Here is a 16,550-nt window from a genome sequence, read left to right on the forward strand (position 1 = left end):
CGTAAATAAGCCCCTTCAGGTCGACGCAAGACACCTCCGTTTCGCGTCGGTGTCCGGTTCGCCCTGTCTGGGCTTATTTTCCCGATAATGACCGGCGTTCTATTATCCCTCACTTAACGTCAATATAAGTCTGTATGTGGAAGGGAAAATAGCTTTATTTGTAATTACAATATTATGCTGCTGTATTTTCAGAGACCCCCACCGATATTTGAGTTTGCTGCTTTCATGGGAGCCAGACCTCTCTCTATGGGAGCTCGAGCTCCCACTGGCTCTGGCTCCCACCTAACGCGAACCCTGTGCACAACTATACACAAGGGGCAGGATAACACTGACGTGGACGGGTCTCATCGAGAACAAAGACTTTATACTTAACAAATAACATTAATGAGATAAAAAAAATTGTGTTTACAAGGGAGTCGTTTATGTATTTGGGTCGTGACCTTAGGTACCTCTTCGTGAGTGCGATGGTGGCCCAAGTCCTCCCACCACGCCTTTTCTCCGGTCCGAGCTGAGGATGTCCTGACTGCATCTCAAAGTCATGTGTCAAAGATGAACATTGACTCGGTTCAAATCTATGAGCTACACTTGAACAATCTTGTGGGGCCAGGGACAGTGGTGAGGTGTGGGTGTTTGACTCTCACCTGGAGGGTTCTGGTTTCCTACCCAAATATCAGCAGGCATCCTTGAGCAAGATTGCCAAACCATACCTGTGCCGTAGTGACACATCTAAAGAAGAGTCCCCGTCGCCTTAGTCACTTTAGATAAAAGCAACGGCTGAATTACTACATTGTTATGAAGGGTGATAATGGGACTGACGCCTCGTTATCCAGCCTTACCCTGTGAGTGCATCCTGTGCGTCTCTGTAGCTCTGAGCGGAAAACGACTCAGGCTGTAATGAGATCCTTTTCCGCTCTATTCGAGGCATCTGATGAGGCTGTGTCGTCGTCTAGAGCCCTATAGACCCCATGTCCTCACGATGAGGGCCTTTCCCTCTCCTGTGTAATCTGTGTTTACCTTTTCAGTGGGAGCAATTAGAACCGCGCTTAGCAAGGATGGCGTTTGAGTGCATGCGTCTATACATGTCGTCACACACCGCAGGTAGAAATGTGCAAGGCTCCCCGCTGTTTTGTTAACTAGTAGGCCTTGGACTAGGGATTTATTTGGAGTAATTCATGAACTGGACACTGAGTTATTACAAGCCTCTCTCGCTCTCAAAAGTTTTCTTAAAATATTTCTGCATACTCCACTCAATCAAAAAATGTGACTTCCCCTTATATGCCATTTACACCCCTGTCGTTTCAGGTGGATCATAGGTTGTATGATCTGCATTTCGACTGAGCTAATGGTAAAACACTTCCCTCTGCTGGTGAGAATGTGTCATACCTTCGCAATTATACTCGTAGGAAAGCGCAGGTCATGTTTTAGACTTGTGAACAGGGGCGTAGCCAGGACATTATAACTGTGGTGTCCGGGGGACTGGTGTATGATCTATTTTAATGATAAAATAGATCATACACCAGTCAACAGCAGTCTAGTTTCTATAGATACGCATTTTAGGTTGAGATATAGCGTTGTGTCGGATAGTCTTCAATGACTTGAATAGTCAACTTTAAACAGTTTTAACAGTAAAATAAATAAAAACAAACACAGAACACCTCTGTATAAATAACAAGATAAATAATCTTTATTTTCATGTCTTTGTCGTTTATAAAATTATGTGTCCACATTTAATATTAACAAGGCAATACAGAGAACCCTTTTAATTCAATTTTAAGGTGGGATTCTGGCTCTAGAGACAGTTGATATTTTAGACAAAAGGACGAGGGACTGGGTGGTCAACATACACCAACCCAAGCCAAACTAACCTTTTAAAATAATATGGCGGGTAATTTTTGTTTTAATCGTTAACGGAGACAAGACCATGAGTACCATGCTTGAGGGAACACAGTCCCTCGTTAAATGGCCGACCGACTATGAGGTCTCTAGAGCCAACAGCCACATCAAGCCCTTCAATGCACGCTCGTAAAACGCCATTAAACTGTGATCGTCCCGTTTCGCTCATCAGTGTAAACCAGACAATGCATTCACAAATTCTTAAACATTCTCCCACCAGGTCACGCTTCACTGGATCCTCGATCAATAATAATCACCATCATCGTCGTCGTTGTCTTAACTCAAGCACGATTCCTAAACAGGATACACATTTCCCTACAGTAAAAGACACTAAACCCCAGCAACTGTAAAAACCAAACAGGAACAACAAATAACCAACCGTTCTATTCTAAAAAAAAAAAGAAAAAAAAAACTACAACCTTATAACAAATCATGTGCTCAAAGATAAAAATGGTTTCTCACAACTGTTTGTTTTTTGTCATTGATTATCGGTAAATAGATTTTTAATTAACGCAAGTCAAAAAAATTAAATATATATATACTGTATAGGTTATTAATTACAGTAACAAGGTTCCATGCTATCAGCTTCTGTACAGAAATGGAGGTTCAGTAGTAAATAACAAGGCTATGCAGATCTATAGTGCTTGGCGGAAGCCGAAGGGGCCCGCATGTTGAGGGGCCACAGGGGACCCAGGGGACGGAAAGCAGCCGACTAGAGGGTCCAGGGACCCCCATGCCACCGCCGGTCCAGACAGAGGTGGTAACACATCTTAAAAAAACGTAGCAACAAACCAATGAAAACCAACGACCTCTGACAGCCTTTTTTTGTCTTTTTCATTATTCTTTTTTTTTTTACAGCTTTTTGTGCAGGTTTTTCTTTTTTTTAAACAGTTATTGATATTGTAACATTAAAGTCCACACTGGGTTCAAGTCAAACAGCTTGGAAGTTGTTGCTGCCTTGTTTGGAAATCAGATATGACGTTTGACGTGGAGCTCGGCCTGCCACGAACCAGGCACGGTGGCCCGGGGACGCTATCGAGGAACTTAAAGAGTGGTGTTCTCCCCGTTGCAAGCCACTAAATCAGCCTAGCCCAGCGCACCAGGGACCCACAGAAACATAGAAAACACGATAATAATTAAGAACTTAAGATACAATCCGAAACCCCCTGGGCTCATTCAGTCATATACATTATTAGGCGTTATAAAAAACGGAAGCCAAGTGAGCCGGCGTTACTAAAGCATCTGAAGCTAACGCGCTGCAGGTAGCGGCGCTGAGCCAAACAAGCAGGGCAACAGGAGGGAAGACCCCCACGGTACATGAAGATCATCAACTGGGACCTTTAAGTGGAAAAATAAAGGGGTGGGATGGTTGAAAGTAATGGTGGATGGGGAGGGGGGACATTCATTCATCTTTAACCACATAGTTCATGTGCCGTGGGCTGTGTAAGGCATTGACGTTGATGCCATAGGGTCAGGTTCCATCTTTTTAAAAGGTGACATATTACACCACCAGGTGTGAGTGTGATTAGCCGTTACAAGCTCTTTTAAAAATGTGCCTCTTCTGACATCACAAGTGGGCGTTTCCACCTAGATGTGTGCTGGATAGATGATCAGGCTACCAGCCTACCCAGTGGACCGTAGCAAACATTGCTCATCTATCCTTCATACATCTAGGTGGACACGCCCACCTATGATGGCAGAGGAGGCAGAATTTCAAAACGGCTTTTTACGGCTAATCACACTCACACCTGGTGGTATAATATGTCACCTTTAAGGTCTAAATCACGTCTGAAGTCAGGTGGAAAAATGAAGGAAGGGTAGAATGATTGAAAGTAATGTTAGGGGCTGGGCAGAAACATTCATTCATCTTTAACCACATAGGTCATGTGGATGTGTGGTGGGCTGTATAAGGCATTGAAGTTGTTGCCATGGGGTCAGGTTCCTTCTTTTTAAGATAAGCGAGCAAGTAATTAATACACAAGTGCAGTCAAGTCTACCGAGCGACTAACTAGCCAAGCCCTGCCTCAATTCCTGCCAACGGTTCAATGTTGTGCCATTGACCGCCCAAGAGCTAAAGCCTCATTTCACCAAGACCTCAACAGAAGATCAGGGGGGTGGGGGAGTGAGTGAGTGAGTGAGTGATTGAGTGTGTGTGGGTGAGTAAGTGAGTGTCTGTGCGTAAAATTTGACACCCAAATCCGGCCCCCAGGTCGTGACTGTGAAGGACTGAGGGAACCGCAAGAAAGGGCAAGTGATGACGTGAAGAAGCACAGCCGTGGTACAGCTGGACAGGAGGAAGCCTGTAGTGTAGTTTGACGAGGCCTTACCCATGCAAAGCCAAGGCTCTTGTTGTGAACGCATAACGCCTTGTGTTTTGGCTTGCCTTAACCAAAAGGGGGCTGCAATGGAAACGTGCGTACACCGCTTGTGTGAATCCCAGGTCCTCATCTGTGTCTCCTCTGGGGGCCCTGAGCTGACGGCAGAAAGCCCCTTCACCCGACTCAACTCGAGCCCCCCACCCCCCAAATTAACCTTAAGGTTAATCTAACCTTTGACTGTGCTATCCAATAAAAACGAGCAGAAAGGATTGTTTAGAAGCACATGACACTCGGTCTGCATGGTACTGTACTGCTCTATATCTAGCAACAGCAAACATGCTGCCCACTGAACACACATTCGCCTGCTCACTTATTCACACATTCGCTCCCGCCGGTGCAACCGCTGGTCCACTCATGGGCATCGAGCACTCGCTTCTAGTGGTGGTTGGACGGCTGGAGGGAGGACTGATCATGCATTTTCTGGCTGGAAGTGTGTGTGTGTGTGTGTATGTGTGTATGTGTCTATGTACGTGTGTATGTGTGTGTCTGTGTATGTGTGTTCTAAGATGTCTGCCGTCTCCTATATTTGTGCGCGTCGTCACCTGTCAATCAAAGAAAAACATGAGGCATGATGGTTAATATCGGCACAGCAAGGATTTCCATGAGACAAGAAAGGAAAGCAAAACAAGAGAAAGGTTATGCATATCGTTATCACCCATTTGGAAAAATGAATAACCTTTTGAGTGAAAGGTTTATGAAAATTTAACTGGAATTGTTTTGGGGATTATACAAAGCATTCTCAATTTGAGATTAAGGTAAATCTCCCCATTTCCCTTTCCTTCCAAAAAGTGGGTGCTTACAATTCTAAAAATGCAAATTTGGGTGCAAACAATTATAAAAAAGAGCCAATCAGAAGAGCCAATCAAAAGTCTTTGGGCAGCCTTTAATATCGGGGTGGTAACACGCAGAACTTTGGTTTGTGTCTCTCGTACCAAAACATTCATGTCATGGGTTAAAAATATTTAACAAATTGGAAAGAAACTCTTAATTTCTACAATTGGTGTTACTAGGTGATATGCATAATCTCTGTTTGTTTCCTTTAGAGATCTGGTATCGTGATACTTTTTCATATTTATGGATAATTTTCTCATTGCAAAAACAAATCTATAACAATTGCAGAAGCAGAAGGAAGATTCAACAAGGACAACTGTAGCCAGAACAAGGCCTTGCTGATTTACAACGCTAAAAACTAAATTCATAGTATTCAATTATTTGGAGTATCGCTCTAAACCCTTGCTTCCAGAACAGAATCAGGCTGAATCAGTGTGGCTGGGCCTACCGTCCTGATGGTGCCTGGACAGGCATTTCAGCACCTCGTCCAAAAGGATGACCGGAATGGAAATCTTCAGGACCATGACCCACTGGGACCAGTGCAGAGGCGTCACCTGGAAGATCAACTGCAGACCATACGAGGTTCAGTGATGAGCCAATCAGAAGGCCTCGACTTGATGATCATCCAATCACAAATAAATAGGGGCACAATGTACATTTTTCTTTATTTTTCTTTTTTACGCTGAAGATTCTAGACGGGTGTTCCAAAATGTCAACCCTCCCCAATAGTGAGGAAATATGGAGGCCCACGCAATCTGTCCTTTGTGGACTAGGGAAGCCCTTTCTAAAACTCTGAATCCATTCGAATTTTAATATTTGGCCCTTTCTTTCTTTCTTTCTACACCTAATATTCAAAATATGATCACTAATTAATGCCTAAACACATTCTAAACCACAAGCAAAAAGTAAAGTATTAAAGTATTAAAGTATAAAATATTAAAGTATTACAGTTATCAAATGTGTGCATGTTGTAGTTACTCTAATTTGGCTGTTTTTTTGCCTGGGCCTCAAGAGACTGCCATTTAATGTTATTTCCGCCTGATGGGCTCAAATGAGTGTTCAAATTTGTGCCGGCAGAAGCCATCTTTTGTAGTAATCAACAACAATTGGCCAACTAATGTGTGCCAATTAGAGGGCTACATTGTAATGACCCATAATTTCGATGTAATTATTTTGCTATGGTAATGTTGAGTTTATTCAAACAAAAAAAACAAATTTTCCAATCACCACATGGATAAATAAAAGTTGATCTATGGACGACATTACCCCCTAAACGTGCGAGGGCCCGGTACTCACAGGCAGCGGCTCGACGTAGAGAATGAGGAAGTGGAGGGACATGGACAGGACGATGGCTCCCAGAAGCCAGAAGTTGACCCAGGGAGGCATCCGGATCAGAGACTGGTTCTCAGACAGGCTGTGGGTGAGATGAAGACCGAACCATCAGCGTTGGAAGTGATCAAACACACAAAACAACGATGCATGACCGGGAGATGTGAACGCACCGACTTTTCTCAGGGAGTTGGGACAACTGAACCCGAGTGGATTGGTAGCCCACTGAGATGTAAACAAACCATGTGACATTGTCGTCTTCTGTCGGTTAGGCAGAAGAAAACCAGCCACAAGAAGCCGTTCATCCTATGCATAATTGAAGGCAGTGCTTTTATGGGAAGGTAACTTCCCCTTTTCATTAACCATTTTAAATACAGTCACGATCTGACGCACTCCAGAAAAATGTATTTCACGTTTTCACCTTTTAGGTTTAAACTCCCATCATTAGCAGCAGCATTTGCGCTCCATGTTCAATTTGTTATCTGTTCTCGTTTAACCTCAAAGTGCGCTGACGACAAATGTATCACAGCGCTACGCTCAGAGTGATCACAATCCATGGCCTCCATGCAGGTTCAAGTACAGCTAATGTCCCCCCCCGAGAGGGGGCCGGCCCACTGACCTGTTCAGTGCGTTGAACATCTCAATGGTGACCAACACGGACAGCGCCATGGTGGTGGGGTAGCGGGACTCAAACACCTCGCAGTCCACCCCCTCGAATATGGGGTTGTCACCGCCGCAGTGCATGAAGTTCCTCTGTGGAGGGAGACCGAGAGCAATGGGAATCGGCTGGGAGTCAAGTGCAAGCATTGGGAAGATGTGCCTTTTGGTATTCTACTTTTCTATTTCAAATGAACTGAGCTTGATCTAAGAACACTGTTCCTTTGAGTCTATTGGTTGGATCTCAATGCTTTACCGTTTCCAATTAGGTCTTTTTATTTACTTTTACTTTATTTTATTGTATTTACTTCTTAGTACCCGCACTGTCAAGGAGAGCTTGGAACACTTGAATTCCATTGCCAGCAATGACTGCTACTGCATGTTTGCTGTGCATTTGACTTGATCAGAACTTGATCATGAACATACTGGTCTTTATTTAGTCACTAAATAGATAGAAAGAAGGTGGGCCTCTTGCTCAAGGAGGTCTACGGTTGGGCTGCGATTGTCAGGGATTGAACCCAGAAGCCTCATGCAAAACAATTAAAAACTTCAAAACATGTAATGGCCTTAAAAATAGAAAGATAAGGCGGAATGGTGTGCGAGTGTCCGTTCAACTCGCTGCTTATCTTACCAGCTGATAGAAGGACACCTGTGGACCCGTGTCGTCGTACAGGTACCACCACGTGGCAGCACCCACGGTGCCGAGACCCACGTACCCTGGAAGAGAAACCCCAAGAATCCCTCTCAATGCACAGGAACCAACATGGCAGCCTCATAGATACTACCACGGGTAGGGACTGTGTGTCCATCGTTTAGAACAGTCAATAATCAGAACAATTAGCATGAATTAAAAAAATAGGTACATGTCCTTGATTCAGGGTTTACAGGAGAAATAACTTTAGTCACGTGTGTTTCGTTCTTGCCCATTTTGACTCAACCACATGTTGTGCTAACAATGACTGTATCAAAATGACAACGCGTTAGCCAGTGAGCAGTAGCGCACCTCCGATGGCCAGGTATCTGAAGAAGAGCCAGCCGGAGATCAGGGGCTCCTTGGGGTTGCGGGGGGGCTTGTCCATGATGTCCAGGTCGGGGGGGTTGAAGCCCAGGGCGGTGGCGGGAAGGCCGTCCGTCACCAGGTTGACCCACAGCAGCTGGACTGGGATCAGGGCCTCGGGAAGACCCAGGATGGCTGTCAGGAAGATACTGCACACACACACATGCACACGCACACACACACACACACACGCACACGCACACACGCACACTTTAGTGAGTGTGTGCCTGAGAGCAGCGAGTGAGTCAATGAATCAGTGAGTCCAGTAATTCAGCCTCCAGTGAATGAGTGAGTGCAGTCATTGAGTGCAGTCATTGAGTGAGTGCAGTCATTGAGTGAGTGAGTGAGTGAGTGAGTGAGTGAGTGAGTGAGTGAGTGAGTGAGTGAGTGAGTGAGTGAGTGAGTGAGTGAGTGAAGTGAGTGAGTGAGTGAGTGAGTGAGTGAGTGAGTGAGTGAGTGAGTGAGTGAGTGAGTGAAGTGAGTGAAGTGAGTGAAGTGAGTGAGTGAGTGAGTGAAGTGAGTGAGTGAGTGAAGTGAGTGAGTGAGTGAAGTGAGTGAAGTGAGTGAGTCAGCGAGTGACTCCGGTCTAGGAATAAGCAAGTGACTGACGTGGAGTGAGTCGAGTGTGTGCGAGTGTGCGGGGGGGCTGCCCTCACCAGACCACCTCCCCCACGTTGGAGGAGATGAGGTATCTGATGAACTGCTTCATGTTGTTGTAGATGGCGCGGCCCTCCTCCACCGCCGCCACGATGGTGGAGAAGTTGTCGTCCGACAGCACCATCTCCGAGGCCGACTTGGCCACGGCCGTGCCGGAGCCCATGGCGATGCCGATCTCCGCCTTCTTCAGGGCGGGCGCGTCGTTCACGCCGTCGCCCGTCTGGTGGGGCCGAGGAGGTGGGCGGGGACATAAAGGCATATACTGAAAGCCTTGAAGCTCATTCGTTTTAAAAACGGTTAACCAGACGGCCCCCAAATCACAAAATACATGCACTCGATGTTCTTTCATTGTTAGTTATATTCATTAGATCATTTTGTATAGTGCCGCGTCAAAAAAGATGTCAAACGTTCCGAATGGCTAGTTATTTAGACCTCCTAAGTCAACACCGCCCCTTCAACGAACCCACGTCATTTCAATAGCCGACATGTAGGGGTAATTATTTATATTTGTCATACATAGACTCTCTCTCCTCCTCTGTGGCCGCTGGGGGTTTACACGAGTGGCGAGGATTAGATTGGAGCGGAGCGGAGCTGGGATCCAGCTCTGCTTGGGGTTCATTATGGTTCTCCCAGCGGACCGGACTTATCCGGAGAGAGATCAGCCTCTGCTCCCCCGACAGGCCACCACACGGCAGCTCTGCCTCTACCGACGCTACGTGACGAAGGGTCAAATGGTGCCATGTACGTCTTCAGTCCCCGTCTTTCCGTGCCGTCACGGCCCCCCCCCCGTGTCCCCGGCCGTGTGTTTGTGATGACAGGCTCTGATAGAGAGGGGCCGTGGCAGGCAGGACTCACCAAAGAGAGCGGATAAGCCGTCAGTCCCTCTCGGCGTTCTCCTCTCATACATACCAAGGCCGTCGGTCACCTTCAAAATAAGTGACTCTCGTTCTATGCGGACAAAACTTGTTTTGTACTCGATGCGGCTTTGGGTTTGGCCAGGGAATCTTACAGTAGTTAAGACCAGCGGGGACTTCCCAAGTGAGACGAGGAAATTGGATCAAAATATTAAATCACGTAAGCTTTGCTTTTCGGACCACCACACGCAGTGCGTGCATTGAAGTCATCTACAGAGATTTCAGAAAGTGACTAAATCTTTGCGGGTGGAAGCAGTGCCGGATAAGAAGTTCCGGGAGGTATGCGCTTGTTTGTTTGTTTTCTCAGAATCTGCTCAGCCCTGGATAAGACCCAACCCCGCCATTCCTCAACTGGTAGATAAAAAAGGCATGGAATATTTTCTGCAACATTTAATTTTATCAATTGTAGTGAAATATGTAGTTTGGGGTTAGGTGGGGGTCCATGTGTGCTTGCCAAGTTTTGACTTGTTTTTAACCTTTCAGACAGTTTCAGTGGCTTTTCAAGACTCTTCTCAAACAAAGAAACAAACAAAACACAGCAAACAAACCAACATGAGCTGCCCCCTAAAAGCGCACGCACGCACGCACGCACACGCACACACACACAAAACAACACTCCAATACAAACACACACACACACAGGCTGCTCACCATGGCGGTGATCTCGTCGAAGGACTGCAGGAAGCCCACGATCTTGGACTTGTGCGCGGGCTCCACGCGGGCGAAGCACTGCGCCCGCTTCACCGCGTCGCGCTGGGAGTCGCCGGGCAGGTCGTCGAACTCCCGGCCCGTGTACGCCCGGTCCGACACGTCCTCGTCCTCGCCGAAGATGCCGATGCGGCGGCAGATGGCGATGGCCGTGCCCTTGTTGTCGCCGGTGATCATGATGACCCGGATGCCCGCCTCGCGGCACAGCTGAATGGAGCCCACCACCTCCTTCCTGGGGGGGTCCAGCATCCCCACGCAGCCCACGAAGGTGAGCGCCGTCTGTGGGGGGCGGGACATGGGGGGGGGGGGGGGGGGGGGGGAGAAATGAGAAGGATGGAAGCAAGTTTGTACCTAGAGGTTTGTGAATAGAGTTTAAACCTTTCATGATTAGCTAATTGCAGAGGCCAACATCGAGATTTCGGTCACGTTAAATTAATTCTGCAGCCCTTACTTAAACCCAACACGTACACATCAGACACACAACTGAATCATAGCACTGACACATTGTGTTAACAAATAGATGCGCACACCCATACAGTACACCTTCCTTTCGCTGACAAAGAAAGAGGGATGTACAACAAATACTCTCCCTACAGTCACACACTAGGTCGATCTGCTGCAGCTTTACCAGACCCAGTTAGCCGCCCCCCGTTAGCTGCCCGCGTTAGCCGCCCACGAGCGCCACTCTACCTCATACTCTGCGAACTTGGGCGAGTTGACCAGGTCCATGTCGGCCGGGTGGGGGGGCTGGTCGCGGGTGGCCAGCGCCAGACAGCGCAGCGTGTCCCTGCCGGTCCCCCACTCCCGGATCTTGGTGAGCAGCTGGTCCCGCAGGGCCGGGGTCAGCAGCACCTTGGCCGTGCCCACGCGCAGGTACTGGCACCGCTCGATCACGCTCTCCGGCGCCCCCTGGGGGGAGCCAATCAAACAGGAGAAGATAAACACCTCAACCAGAAGGAGGGGAGACAACGATGCGAACGGATGTAGCGTCTGGTAGAATGAGGGAAAGAGGCGGGAAATTGGAGGACGACAACAACGCTTACGAAACTAGCAACTGTTAGAACGAGGTAAAAGAGGCGGGAAAGACGAAAACAAAAGAAGCCGATGCAATCTAGCACCCAATAGAATTAAAGTAATATTCCAATTGATTAGATATATCGCTTTTTGTAGACCCTTTTACAGGAAAATAAAACAAATATATAATTCAACTCAATCTTATTTGTGTCGCCCTTAAACACCATGACAGTCTCAAAGGGCTTAACAGGCCAATTATTTATGACACATAAAAGGCTAACAACTTTTAAGAGAACAAACGGATTAGGCAGTGTGAGGGGATGAAGTGGTTGTAACTAGAACGGCAGAGGTGGATGTAAGGGGCTTATTAAAGCTGGACAGGGTCAGCCTAATGGACAGGATTTGGGAGAGCGTTCCAGGGGAGGGTGGAGGAAGGGGGAGGTTCCCCAAGTGATTTGTAGTGATAGCATTGGCAGCACGGGAAGGGTGTTTTCGAACACATACCTTGACGAACATCTTGCTCTGGGAACCCTGCTTGGTGGGGGTGCAGTAGACTGACATGGACTTGCGGTCGCGAGAGAACTCCAAGGTGAACTCCTTCTTCATCAGCTGTTTGATCACCTGGTGTACCACAGAGTGAGACGTACAGGTTAGAGCACGGGCCCTACAGCTGGGCCGGATACCGTGGAGTGGCTAGGGTGTTCCCAGCACAAGTAAAAAAACCTTGAGCACAATCTCCCCACCTGAACTGTATCTGAATTTACTGACCGTATTAATTGCCTAAATAAAATAGGAGTAAACAGACCACAACACAAGACATCTAAAAAAAGAGAAGGAGACTTCTTGTGTGAATGCCTGTGCGAGCACCGTCCATACCACACCTAAATCAACTCTATATGCACATCTTCAACTGGTCTATATTTGTTCTTGAAAACAAAGTGTTAAACAGGTCGAATGTAAATGTCAACACACATGAAGTCATGTTTGTCAGGGAACGGAGAGCCAAACAAAGACCCAGTCCGACAACCTGATGCATGTTGACAGCTCCTAATCCTTTACCACACACAACCAGATGTGTTTTGTTTTACAAATACAAACAAACCCAACTTGAGGATTAGAACCGGAGAAATACTGCCTCATCAGAGGACTATGTGAACAGTAGGAGGTAATAGATAGCAGGAAGGTGGCAACTAAATGCAGCCCATTACAAATATAGGACTGCACCACGAGCAGGTGGTGACGCATACAATTTCCACAGTCTATTTTATCCTATACCAATATTCTCCTAAGGATCCGCAGGGATGTGATAGAGAACCGGTCTATTTTTGGGGGAATCCTTGGCTCATTTGCTCAACAGCGACATCACCAAATTGTATTCGGTGATGCTGTACTCCGTTCCACCACTGGGTGTCATCCCAGCCCCGAGCCGACCACTCAGACGTTCCTCCCCCACCCCCTCCCCCCCTCCCCGCCCTGCATGACGTCAGAGCTCACTGCCAGGGGGTTCCGCCTGTCTGACAGATGTCCTGAAAACCGTTGATAAGAGTGAGGCTGACGGGACCTTGGCAAGGCGGAGCGGGAAAACTAAACTCACTCCCTTTCCTTTCAGCAAACCCACCCCACACCCCACCCCACCCCACAACAACGGAAAGACGGATAGAGTTGACATTTACAATCAGTCTTCTTCTAAACCTTCAGGCCAGGCGGGGGGGGGGGGGGGGGCCTTTGCCAAAGGGTTTCTAATCCCTATTAGCATGCTTTAACAAAAACTAAAAGCAGTTATTCTTGTTGTTCCCAACAACACAACCTTTTGTGTCCTTGGCCCCACAACAAAGCACTGAGGATATGTGACTGTGTCCGTCTGCGGGGGTCTGCCTCCGACAGGATATGTTTTTCCCAAGGAGGGATTTGATGTGACCTTTAATATCCCTGTATTTCAGGTGCAAGTGGAAAAATGGAAACTCCTGTTCTGGTGTGATTCAGCCCAGCGAGCCGCAGCGACACACAATCAGTCATTGTCAGCTGAAGGTAGGCTGTCTTTTGAGCTACTTTACAAAGTGTGGCAGCAAAGTCACTGGAGATTTACTGAAATAATAATGAATGCGTTTACATTTTTTTACCAACTAAAGCATATATTATCCAAAAAGCCAAGCAAACGGCTTACTGAGTAATGACTCAGATAAATACATATTCTGAAACCAAATCATTTTCAAATAGAGGATAAACTACACTGCATGACTTTTCAGTTTCTATCAAGTCAGTTTAGTTGTGTACAAATAATATTTATTGTGTCTTGCCCAAAAGGTCCCATATTAAACTGGATCAAATTAAGGCCAAAATGAATACAAGATGTGAACAATGAACAACCATAAATAGTGTATAGTGCTTGTTCATCGTGACGTCACATCGCAACAAACTTGTCCATTTTAGAAGTATAGGAATGTTATAGCTCTGGTGTTTTGGTCATAATTTAGTAATTAAATGATTTGTCATAACGGGTAGATGTTGGATTTGAAACCGCCACAGTGTTTCTCACGCTAGACGTGGCGCAACAAAATTTTGCTAAGCCAAGGTTACTCTATGTTTATGTTTATTTAGGATTTAACATTACTAACACTCTCCGGAGGCAACAAAAAATGGCGGAAACTAAATGGCGAAACTAAAAAGTTCCCATGATGCATTCTGATATACTAAGGCCTATTGTGGAGTGTGTGGGGTGATGGCTGGTTTAAGCAGGCTCACCAGGCCCCCTGAGTCAGGTTGATTGGACTCTGGGGCCGGGTGAGGCTGCACACCTGTGGAGCATCCAATAATTAGGCCACAGATTAAAACCAGCCGTCACCACACTTGGGAGTGGGCTCCAACAGGTCAGCATGAAACACCTGCTCTGCTTGGAACAAACTTCTATCCCTACAATAACTTATACTCAACTAACTAATATTCAACAGCTCCCTGTGTCCTGGTCGTCGCCAGAGCCCGAGAAAGACACTTGGCCGGCGTGTGGCAGGTGTCAACTGTAGGGATGGGGATCGAAACCCGCTTCTATCAAGGACCCGGTTCCACTTTTTTCAAAACCCGAAAATCATTAACGTTTGGGCTTATCGATACCACTATCGAGTCCCGTCATTTATTTATTTTTTTGTGCCGTATGTCCTGTAAAGTAATGTTGTGTCCCTCGAGCGCGTCACGGCATTTAAATCAAATCAATCCAATCACTGCAGCGTGTCCACCAATGTGTTTGAATGGGATTGTTAGCAAACAGGTATTACAGGTAAAACAAGGGAAGTCTGGCAGTTACCTTTGCTTGCGAGGATGGCTGAATGGGCGAAAAGGGCGAAAATCATTTATGTAAAAGGTGGGAACACAACCTCAATGGCCGAGCACATTAGCATTGTGCATCAAATAAAGGCCAAATGCAGTACCTTCGACTGACTCCGAGTTGAAAAGTCTCCTCCTTCTCCTGTCACACCACAGACGGGCCCGTCTTAATCATCCAACCAAATTACAAGCGGTAATCGCACACACAGACATTGTCGCTAGCCCCGTCAGTTAAAAATACTAATCCAATTGTGAGATCTGTGTTTTAATCGTAATCAGACAAGCTAGTTATCTTAAAAAGTAAATAAAGTTTCAGATGTGCTGCGAGCTGATGTGTTGTATCGAAAATGGTATCGATAAATGAATATTAATGATCCCCATCCCTAGTCAACTGCCACACAGACTAAATAATTAAAAACGAATTATGAATCCATCAAGAAACCTTGTCACTTGGAACTTAGCTACTCTATGTGGTGCTAGATTATGTCATCATTTCGAAACACCTTACAGGCCACCATAGATTGGAAAGGAGGCGTGGGGGAGGGGGTTAGTTGGTTGCAATCTGCAACCTCACCTCTAGATGGCACTAAATCCTACACACTGCACCTTTAATTATAATCAAATTAATCTACAATCAACAACGGCTAATTAGCGCAGGCGTTATTTATTTACCGAGTTGCAGAACCCGGCCCGCTCTACTTTGCTGATGCCGGTGACGTTCGACTTGAAGACGTTCATCTTCTCCACCAAGGTGGTGAGGGCCGTTTCTGTGGCTTCCCCAACCTTCTCGTACACCCCCTTGGCCTGGAACAACATCACACACACGCAAAAATTTTAGTCGTCATTCACCAAGCAGCCACCTCTATACTAGACGTCCGCAGGTACATTAGTATTAGCTTATCGTTAAAGCAATTACAGCAAAGAAAAGCTCACTGTGGAATACGGATGCATGAGGAGATGTGGAAACAACAGGTTTGCCTACCAGTTCCATGACTAGCTCAATCGTTCCTGATCGTTATGCAGTACCATACTTCCAATTTTTTTCTGTGTGTGTGTGTGTGTGTGTGTGTGTGTGTGTGTGTGTGTGTGTGTGTGTGTGTGTGTGTGTGTGTGTGTGTGTGTGTGTGTGTGTGTGTGTGTGTGTGTTAATGACCTCATTGTAGTCGAGAGACGAGTCATTGCACATTGCACACACTGTAGCCAACTCCAACAGCCCATCATAGTCCCCACACTGCACTGGTTTGTCTCCCTTCAGTCTGGGGAAACACAAACACAAAAACACAATTTGATCAATTGTTGACTGCAGAACATGCGTGTCTGTTTTTCCAACCCAATAGTACAGAATGCATGACAACGATGGATCTCTTCCCACTGAGGGACTGCGGCCGTTGCTAACCGCTCCCACACAGTTACACTTGGCCAAAACATACTCCTGTAGAGTGATCGTCTACTCATGTAGAGCTCACCAGCAAACAGCTAAAACAACGCTGCACACAGCCTTTGAACAGTGCGTTGTTGTTGTTTGGACACTCGAAAAGATACCCATTACACGAAACACGCAAAAAGTTACTCTAAAACGTTAATGTGGGGTGCTTTGTAGGTTGGCTGAACTTGGTCCCAGATGTCTTGTTGTACCTGGCTTGCATGTCGACATGGAGATATGTGTGAAACAGGGCAAGATGCCATGGCCTGCAGAAAACGGCCATGTCCTGGAAACATGGCTATTTTGTGTTTGTTGTACAATGGGTGCCTAATATGTGAACCAATATTTAACAGAGTTGAAAAAAAAAAAAG

The 16,550-nt window shown here is 46.5% G+C and overlaps 1 protein-coding gene across 1 annotated transcript in view; it reads right to left on the reverse strand.

Moving 5' to 3' along the window:
• Positions 1 to 1,660: 1,660 nt before the first annotated feature.
• Positions 1,661 to 16,550, reverse strand: part of atp2a3 (ATPase sarcoplasmic/endoplasmic reticulum Ca2+ transporting 3) — a 38,648-nt gene continuing 23,758 nt past the window's right edge. Inside the window, exons 10-21 of the mRNA XM_079738476.1 lie at positions 15,910 to 16,012; positions 15,429 to 15,560; positions 11,943 to 12,059; positions 11,115 to 11,333; positions 10,368 to 10,703; positions 8,802 to 9,022; positions 8,092 to 8,294; positions 7,720 to 7,805; positions 7,051 to 7,184; positions 6,399 to 6,516; positions 5,551 to 5,668; positions 1,661 to 4,813 (exon numbers count right to left, since the gene is read on the reverse strand). Of these exons, the coding sequence (XP_079594602.1) occupies positions 4,773 to 4,813; positions 5,551 to 5,668; positions 6,399 to 6,516; positions 7,051 to 7,184; positions 7,720 to 7,805; positions 8,092 to 8,294; positions 8,802 to 9,022; positions 10,368 to 10,703; positions 11,115 to 11,333; positions 11,943 to 12,059; positions 15,429 to 15,560; positions 15,910 to 16,012 (1,828 nt within the window). The 3' untranslated portion in view covers positions 1,661 to 4,772. The remainder of the gene's footprint in view (positions 4,814 to 5,550; positions 5,669 to 6,398; positions 6,517 to 7,050; positions 7,185 to 7,719; positions 7,806 to 8,091; positions 8,295 to 8,801; positions 9,023 to 10,367; positions 10,704 to 11,114; positions 11,334 to 11,942; positions 12,060 to 15,428; positions 15,561 to 15,909; positions 16,013 to 16,550) is intronic.

Source organism: Pollachius pollachius (genome assembly GCF_949987615.1).
Source record: "Pollachius pollachius genome assembly, chromosome: 6".
In the NCBI taxonomy this organism is placed as follows: Eukaryota; Metazoa; Chordata; class Actinopteri; order Gadiformes; family Gadidae; genus Pollachius; species Pollachius pollachius.